The sequence below is a fragment of the Cheilinus undulatus genome, linkage group 23 (genome assembly GCF_018320785.1).
Source record: "Cheilinus undulatus linkage group 23, ASM1832078v1, whole genome shotgun sequence".
NCBI classification, from domain to species: Eukaryota; Metazoa; Chordata; class Actinopteri; order Labriformes; family Labridae; genus Cheilinus; species Cheilinus undulatus.
Window position 1 is genome coordinate 23,796,673 of NC_054887.1, and position 9,956 is coordinate 23,806,628.

General features: G+C 35.6%; 1 protein-coding gene across 1 annotated transcript; it reads right to left on the reverse strand.

The window, feature by feature from the left end:
• Window positions 1-918: 918 nt before the first annotated feature.
• spic (Spi-C transcription factor (Spi-1/PU.1 related)) lies at window positions 919-9,645 on the reverse strand. The gene is made up of 6 exons (XM_041781359.1): window positions 9,639-9,645; window positions 8,752-8,810; window positions 5,562-5,649; window positions 5,343-5,434; window positions 3,177-3,282; window positions 919-2,060 (listed from the first exon to the last, which is right to left on the reverse strand). Exons 1-6 carry the CDS (start codon window positions 9,643-9,645, stop codon window positions 1,573-1,575), a joined length of 840 nt encoding a protein of 279 aa, XP_041637293.1. The 3' UTR covers window positions 919-1,572.
• Between the last annotated feature and the right edge of the window lie 311 nt (window positions 9,646-9,956).

Consider the following 9,956-nt stretch of genomic DNA (forward strand, 5'->3'; position numbering starts at 1 on the left):
TGCAGTCATTTCAAAGTGTTAGAAACAGATGAAAAACATTGATTCATTCAATAGTAGTTTCTTTTTTCTTTTTATTGTTTACAAGTATTTACAGTACATTTACAGTTTTTTTAAGTTACAAGTATTTAATCAGGTTACAGTGTAAAAATAAAAATACAGAAAAGACCTTAAATGTGGTAACAAAAAACATGTTTTAATGGCACTATTGTTCTAATGTGTATAATGTGAATTAGAAGGCTACACAGATCATTAGTGCTGTAAACATTGTCTAATCTCACTGGTCAATAATTTGACCAATTCAAGAAAGTAAACTATTAAATTATTATTTATTTTATTTCAAATCATTATTTTATTATTATATATTTGATTATTTTCTTTTAATTAATTCATTTTTATGTTTATTAAATATTAATTATTAAACACAATGTATGCTAGTTAGATTAGTACACACATGACAAACGGAGATAGTATAGGACTCATGTGCTTGACTGTTTCTTTTTCTTTGCATGTTCATATTTTTTTCCACATTTTTAGAATAAATTTAAAAAAAATCACTTTAGTTTAATTCAGCTCTCCAGAGTTAAAAAAGGGGGATTGTTTCTGACTAAATACTTACTCTTAACCCGACTATATAATTGAGATTCATGACCCAAATAAGCCTTTCAGGACAAAAATGTTCACTTTGAAAAATATTAATTTGAAAATGTTATAAAAGTTATATAAAAATATGTCCCCTAAAGTCTTTGATTAATTTTTTCAGCCACTTCAGTGCTGACCAAAGCTACCAAATATTGGGATATTTGGGGATATTAATGGTTTAACTGATTTTTTAATGGAAAAATTACAGAAAATTCTTTATTTTCTAAAAAAATATATATATATATTTTTTGTATAGTGTCTGATTTAAATGTTGCTCCCTCATAAGCAAAAAATTAATGTGCACTAACCAAACTGCTATAAAGATATTACAAATTTATACTTTTCACTTTTTTGGCTAAAATCTTTTAATGAACTTCAGTCCTTATCAGAACTACCAAATATTTAATTATTTCAGGATTTTTAACCCTTTTAATGCCTGTTTGAATCCATGATGCCACTGTTTTCTGTTAAAATCACACACATATAATGAGTTATTTTCTATATAATATATGACAGGGGGCTTTGGAAAATTGTAACCTTGGATGTGTCAAAGATTAACAAAAAAATTATTTTAAAGCATGATTATTTTTTGTCGTGTCGGATATAAAATTGTGCTCCCATTTACTCCCATTATAATTGCATTTTTAATCTCTCTATTATTGCAGAATAAAACAACGCATTCTGTAACGTTAGTGGTTGATTTTGAGGAACAACAGTCAAATTGATCATTTTTAGTAGTTATGCTCAGGGATATTTAAAAAAAAATCAAATTCCTAAATCCATATGTGTTGAAGTGAAAATTAACATGTGTTGTCCTACATGATGTTCTATTAAACAAAGCAGATCCATTCATGCATGTGCTGTGGATGGTGAGTGTTTGGCAGCAGCAGATGAGCAGTTTTTAGGAAGCTGTTGATCAACCCGTCCTCCAGCTTACAGCGGGGTGATGCTGTGTGAGGTGAAGCTGGAGGCCAGGTCGTAATCCTCCTGCAGCTGGAAGTGTCTGAAACAGCTGTGTCTGTGCCTCTCCATGGCTGCAGGCCCACAGAAGCTCTGCTCCGCCGTGCTCTGCTGCCACGTGCTCCCCTCCTCCTGGGTGTGGTGCCCCGGCAAGTGCATGGTCACGTGCGTGGAGCCGAGTCGGTGCAGGATGTCGGGGTTGAACTGGTAGGTGAGTTTGCGCCTCACTTTCATGATCTCACCAGTGCGGCTGTAGTTTCTCAGAGCTCTGGCCATCTTCTGGTAGGTCATGGTCTTGCGGTTGCCCTTGCGTTGGCCCCAGCACTCAGCCAGCTTCTCCTTGTTCTTGGAGATGAAGTGAAAGGTGCCGCTGCTGCTGTCTGTCCACTGGATGGTGTCACCCATGTTGGGGTCGTTCAGAGCTTCGTGGAGGTATTCATAGAGTCTGAGCTTCTTACGACCTGAAGAGAGAACAGGCTAGAATCAGGGATGCAAGAATAGAAAAACTTAAACTGATATTACTTTGGCACAATCCCAATACATCCCTTTGCCTTCCCACTTTGCCAATCAATTAGAAATTAGCTTTGCTGCTCTAAATCTCTCTCCCCAGTCTAACCAATTTTCCTACCCACAGCACAATCTGATTTGATAGATATCACATGTTTAATAGCCAATCAGCACTGAAGACCGAGTACCACTGACTGAGGCCACCCATACGAGGGATAGCTTTCAAGGGCCCAGCCAAACTGGGGGCACATAGATGTCAGCAAAATCAAAAAAGTAGCAAAAAGTGGGAAACATGGGGGGAAAGTGGCAGAAACAGGGCAAAAATTCAGCAAAATAGATGACAAAAGTGGCAGAAAGAAGTGGTGAAAAGTGATGAAAAAGTGGCAAAAAAAGGGGTCAAAGGGGCAAAAATGGGACAACAATAAGGTAAAAAAAAAAAAAAGCTGCAAGAATTGGTCAAAAACAAGTCAAAAGTGACAAAAAGCAGCGGCAAAAAGGTACAAACATGGGTTAAAAGTAGCAACAAAAAAGTGGCAGAAACGGGCAAAAGTCAAAAAAAAAAAAAAAAAAAAAAAAGAGAAAAAAGTGGCAAAATAGGGCAAATGGCAAAAAGTGACCAAGTGGGTTGAAAGTGACCAAAAGAAGTGGGATAAATAGGAGGAAAGAGGCAAAATGGCAAAAAACAAAATGGATTAACTGGCAAAACTGAGTAAAAAATGCCAGAAATGGGTTGAAAGAGACAAAAATGTATGGCACAAAGAAGCAATTATGGATTAAAAGTTGCAAAGAAAGTGAAAAAAAAAAAAAGAGGTAAAACGTGATAAAAACGAAGAGGGAAAATGAAGTGGGACTAATAGAAAATAAGAGGCAAAATGGGCAACAAATTGGTGAAATGTTCAAAGCTGAGCAAAAAGCACCAAAAATTGATTGACATAGACAAAAAGATGTAGCAGAAATGGGCAAAAAGTAGCAAAAATGGGTTAAATGTTGAAAAAAAGTGGTAAAACTGAGGGGTGGATTTGAAATGTACAAATGGGACTGAACCTGTGAGGCTATAGAATTCTACCCACCTTTGCTATTTCTCTGTGGTGGTAAAACTGAGTAAAACTGAGGGACCTCAGTCTGCATCGTGTGACCAAGGGAGACTTCAGGAATGACCTGAGGCCAAGGCTGCTGCTGGAAGAGAAAAATAATGAATAAAGAGAAAAAAAGAACTTCTCTGCATCTTTTCCCCTATGCTCTTCTCATTACACATACAACTGATACATGTGATATAAGCTGTGCTACTATAAGACTTAAAAATATCTAATTAAACATAATTTTAGGGACGTTTCACTATAAGTAACCATATTTTTTTGTTTTAAAGACATATATTTATTTGAACTGTTTTCAAAAGTAAGGATGGATTAGTTTGAATTAATTTCAAATAAACATTATCAAACATCATAATAAATGGTTTAATTTTTTCTATTTCTTAGAACTATGCCATGATGCAGTAATGACAGCACTCATTTGGTGGTGACAACAGTTTTATGGTATATTTTGGTATTGCTAAGTGTTGACTAACCGCTATTAAACCACCAACGAAGAAGAGGAAGTAGGCAACAAATCAACACACGAAGAAGAAAAGTTCGCTACTGCCTCCTGCTGCGCTTTTCTCCGTCTACTTATCTCCGCACTGTTTTCAAAAAGCCTCCGGATGTGACAGCCGACAGGGTCAAAGATTTTTACCGTTGCTGATACATTTCAAAGACTATACACGGACCGGTAGAGGTAGAAAACGCCGATGACAAACGTGTTTTTAAGCGCCCTGCTCAGTCTCTGTAGTAACGTCTTTTCCCGTGTTACCATGAGCTAGTCGGGGATACTTCACTGACATACAGGAGTCAGGATTTTTCAGGAGTGACCACTGCAACGGCTCTTTTTTTGTTTTGTTTTGTTTTGTTTAAATTAAACGGTGTTACAGCACACCTCATCAATCATAAATATCATACAATGCTCTAAAAAACACGTATAATAATTTGCATATGATGTATTTAGTTTTAAAATTATATTATTTTCATATTTTTTTAAATCTCTTTTTTTTGTCTTAAATTTAATGTATCACAGCCTATACCAACTATTATTGACAGTCCTTTAAACACAAGAAGGATCAAAGGATCCATTGATTTATTGACTTATTCAAATGTATGTTTGTTCATTTAAGACGTTTAAAAATGTTAGCAGCACTAACTTTGGAGGAATGAGGAATTTCAAACTGAATTCACCTTTTTCTCCCCAAATTTGAGCTGGCTCACTGGGCTTCTCTGAGAAGTCAGAAATTAATCAAGCATAACATTCAACCACTTAAACTAATTTTTTCTGTTCAGGAATGCAAGTAAATAACTATAATTTGACATATTAATCAAGAAGTAATAATGTGCTGTACAATGTTTGCAGTTCTTTTGTAAATCAGTAAATTTGAAAATTCATGGATAAAAATAATAATTATATTTTAGCATTAAAAATATCATTTGGGTTAAAGAGCTTCTACATATTGGTGTATTAACCATTGCAGAAACATAAAAAATGATTTTGGTAATTACCAATGCTGTTAATTTACGGCAGCAGTGGCATAAACCTTACTTTGGGTGGTGGTCTAATAAATTTTTTAAGCACTCCATATTATGGACAGCCCTCATTTGGTGGTGACAGCAGTGTTCTGGTAGAAAAAATCTCCAAAATAAATGTGTATTTTCTTATATATTAAATAGGTATTTCTAAAAAAATGCAACAGAAAATTTTGATGCAAATTGTGACAGTATTATTCTAATGAAATTTGATTTAGAGGTTTAGGATTGGAATATTCACCTCACAATTCAAAGTTCTCAATAAATGAGTATTTAATTTAAATGTGTCCTGAGTTTAAGGAGGCTGGGACATAGGAGATTAAAAGGGCAACACACATTTGTATTACAAAGTACCTCGTACAACCGAACTTCAAAAATACCGAAATATCCCTTCAAGATCACCTTATGCATATGAAATCCAGTTAAATTAGCCCATAAGTTTGTTGTAAGATAAACCAAAATAAAATCATTAAACTTAATATGTTCAAGCTGATTGTGACTTAATATCATTAATTGTGTGGAACAGTAAATATTATTTGTTCAGTCAAATATTAGTCAAATTTATGATCTGCACCTGTATCCTAAAGTGGACCCTTTCCTCGTCTTCATCTTTTCCCTGTTACTTACAGCCATGTCGTTCCACTCATACACCGGGGGAGCCACATCAGACGGGTGCGTGACGAGGCAGCAGGGACCCAGGGTCTCATAGTATGTGTATTCTGGAAGGACAAAAAGGTGATCATTACACCTACACCTACATCAATCATTCATCAAAACTGCTTTTATTACACAATAAAAGAGTGAAAAACTTTGATTGATATGATTCATTTTAATGGCTGTAGTCACCTGAGTCATAATATGAGTTATTTGAATGCTGTTGAATCACATCAATCGCATCCTGGAAGTGTTGGTTGATGTCGCTGTCCAAGGAGGTCTGGAAAACAAGAAAATCACATTAATTTACTTTAGTTTTAAACAATATTTAAATGCAAACAAAGATGATACACCTGCATATGACAGAGTCTAAGCATCCCCCAGACTCACCATGTTGCACGTCTGTCTGTTTCCCTCTGTGAAGGCCTGTCTTAGAACTGTCTCTGTCTTACTCTCATGCAGGTGTGCAGCATTTGGACAGGTATATATAGGCCTCCATGTCAGACCTCTCCACCTGTTCAGCCTTATCGACAGGTAAGAGAGGCCGGTCATTTAAATGGTTTAAAGTAACATTCACTTCTTCTTTTTCTGGAAGCACAGATACACATCTGAACATCACACTCTCCTCTCAGGGTTAAGATCACAATCTGTGGACAACAAAAACCTCCTTTATTGCACTCTCAACCCAGGAATACCATCAATTCTCTTTCTGACCTGAGAATTTGCATACCGGGCGAGATATGTATCTAACATTCAAGTTTATTATGTGTGCTGTTCAGTAATATGTTTATCTGAAAATTGAAATTTGAACCTATAGAGCTGCAGGAAATTTGTAACTGTGTTCCATTGTTTTCTAGCTAAAAAAGAGGTAAAGTAAATAAATAAATATTTGCATGAAAAGTCTGTATGATATGAGACTGTGGCTGAACAATAGCAACCACTAGCTTATAATAAATCCAATAACACTTATCTTTGGTCACTTAAAAGGTCAATTTTAAAGCAAATCTTTATCTTGAGTCATTGAAAACTAACAATAAAACCTTTATAAATTTTAGAAAACCCCTTTAAGTCTGCTGTTACATCTTAATAAGAAAAAAAGGACAATATTCAACAAACAAGAGAAGTAGGAAGCATTTACATCCCTCACATTGCAACAGTAAATAAAATATTAATAATAATCATACATATCTTAGAGATCATGGAAAGGTTTTTGCTTTTGATTTTTAAAAATGGTTGCTTAAGAATTTAAGCCTGTAAATCATGAGTGTCAAACTCAATCACAGCAGGGGCCAGATTCTGAATTTAGGTCTAACCTGAGAGCCTAACAGGGTCAACATTTAACCTCAAACTGTCAACCTCATTTTCCTCAGTAATAAATGAAAAAAAGCAATTCGACACTGATGATTAATGATTTAAAAAATTTTGTAAAACTCAAAATGATTAGTTTGAAGGCTCAAAATCTGAAATAGAAATTCAAATGTATGTGTTCAATAAGTCAAAACACCAAATTAAAAGTAAAATATATGAGATAAATTTTCAAATCATGCGTTTAAAAGGTCAAAATCTTAGATAAAAGTCAAAAGCATGAGTTTTAAGTTTAAAATATGTGATGAAATTCTAAATGATGAGTTTGAAAGATCAAAATATGAGATACAATTTTAGAACATAAGTTTTAAAGGTCCAAATAAAACATAAATTTGAAATAAGTTGAAACGGTCAAAATATTAGATCATATTTGATATCATGAGTTTTACTGGGAAAAATACGAGTTTGAATTTTAAATTGTAAGTCTAAAAGATTAAAATATGACAGAAAAGTCAAAATGTGAGTTTTAAAGGTCAAAATATAAGATAAAATCCAAAATCAGAAGTTTAAAATGCCAAGATATGAGAAACAATTTTATACTGTGTGTCTAAAAGTTAAAAATTTGAGATTAAGGTCAAAATCATGAGTTTTAAAGGTCAAAATATGAGTTGGAATTTTAAATTCTGAGTCTAAAAGTTCAAAATATAGGATTAAAAGTTAGAGTTAGGCATTGACAAGGTCAAAAAATGAGCTTACAGTTGAAATAATGAGTTTTAAAGATCAAAATATGAGTTTGAACTTTAAATTGTGCATCTAAAATTTTAAATTATGGAATTAAAAATCACAATTATAAATCAAAAAGTTCAATATATGAAAAACATAAGTTTAGAGGGATACTTCAACATTTTGGCAAATTCGCCCATTGCCATAATTTCTATTGTCTTAGTAATAGGTCCATTTTCTTTAGTTGTCGGTTCAAGCTGTTTCTAGATCTGGGGGGACCGTTCAACCAGCTGCACCGTGAACGCTATTTTAGCAGACGGAATTTTTGCTTTCCCTCATCAAACTTATCAAATACAAAATCCAACAACTCCAAAATGTTGTGACCTGTACATTCACCACGCTGGCCTGGAGATATGGGGCCTAGCCTAAACCCTGAGAAACAGCCCCATACCATTAACCCTACTAGACCAAACTTTACATTTGGCACAGTGGAGTCAGGCAGCTAACGTTCTCCCGGCATCCGCCAAACCTGGACTCCTGCCTATTTGGCAGTCCAGTGTGAGGCTGCTTTACACCACTCCATCCAATTTCTTGCATTTGACTCGGTCATGAGAGGCTTGCATGCAGTTGTTTGGCCATAGAAATCCATTCCATGAAGCTCCTGTTGAAGTTTTTATGCTTACATTAATGCCAGTGGAAATTCTGTTCTTGAGCCATGGAATCAACAAGCGTTGGCGACTATGACGCACTATGCACCCTAGCAGTCATTGAACCCACTCTGGGATTTCACATGGTCTTCGTCTCATGGCTGATTTGCTGTTGTTCCTAAACGCTTCAACTTTCTAATAACATAATTTACAGTTGACTGTGAATAATATTCCCTTCTTTTCCCAACTGCAAAACATAAATAAAAGTGTCCCATCATTCTTGTAATGTTGTATCTACTGCTTTAAAACGCCTTTAAAAAGTTTATTTCACCATCTTTAAAAGCTGCATCACTCTGCAGTTCACTCCATGGTTTTCATGCAAGTTCCTACATAAAAGAAGTCATTAAGTAAGCTCCATGCCGTGCTCTCCACAAGTGTATAAAGGCTGGTTGTGTTACCAAAACCCCATTAGAATAAAAGCTGAGATAATTTGGTTTTCCAATTGAGCAGAATGCCATAAAGAGTTTCAGATAAGTGTGCCTGTAAAGGTTAATGGTTAATATTGTGGTCATCGCTGTTGAACTCACACTCTGCTTGTTTTTTCTCAGGTCAAAGCCAACCCCCCCTCCCTGTTCAAATAAACACAAGCTTTTTTGAGAAGTTCATTTATCTCTAGCGTGCAGTTTTAAATATCAACCGACTCGCACCTGAAGTTCCCCTTTCTGCCCAGTTGTAGTGTGGCGACTGTCAGGGCTGAGCTGGAAACCTGATGGAAACAAAGAAATGGAGATGCACAGATTACAGCGATGCCATAAGGGGTGATATTACATCAGTGGAGTGACCTGATGGCTTCTTTTAAAGCCATTTAATCTGATCAGCCTCAGTATTTTCTTAACTGTTTTTCTCCCCAAAGAAAAACACCTTATCACAGTAAATTACCATTGTGTTTATTTAGTGTGTTTGTACGGGGAGGAAGGAGTGTCCGTGGGTGCGTGCATGCAAATGTCCGTGTGTGAGTGTGGGCGTGTTTCCTGCCGGTGCAGCACCCTGATAAAAAAAAAAACAAAGAACCACAAACCTCGTCCACTCACCCTCTCCACCTTTCTCTCGTTCTATTCAGGGGGGAACTTTTTTCAGATCAACACCGTAAATTTCAGACCACAACCTGTCGGCGTGCAGCTCAGGCCTCACAGATGTGTGCTGCTGTTCAGGCTTCCCGCAGTGGGGTCTGAGAAAACTTTCAACACTTCCATGTGTTATGTAGCTTGAATTAACCACAGGTCATGGTAGCTCATGATACAAGTATGGGCACAGTGTAAAATGTAAAAAAAAAAAAACAGAAAGAAAGGATTTTCAAATCTCATAAACACATATTTTAGATTTAAATATATCAGGAGCTAATAAGATTAACTGTCAACAGATCAGTAATGTGACTTGGTATTAAAGGTGCATTTTAGAGAGGCAGAGTCTCTCTGAAGGAAACATGGGCAGAGGTTCACTCATCTGTCCAAAAGTGCATCTAAAAATGTCAGAAAACTTTCAGACAAAAGTTCCCTGATGTAAAATCACTAAGATGTTGAATATCCCAACTTACAGTCCATATTATCATCAAAAAAGTCAATAAATCTGGAGATATCTATGAGCACAGGCCATGCTGATCACCTGGATGTGATGTAAAAAAAGTGCAAGAATGCTGAATAGACATGATGGAAAGTATGAAATATGCTATTATGATTTTAGATTATTAATGTTAACGAATAAAAATGTGCATATGAGTGCCTTGGAGTTTTCTTTCAGTGTTGAAGTTACAGAAAAGTAGTAAAAAAAAATCCACTACATGCACAATGGTGCCTACCTACCTACCTATCTACACTATATTGCCAAAAGTATTTGCTCTCCTGCCTTGACTCGC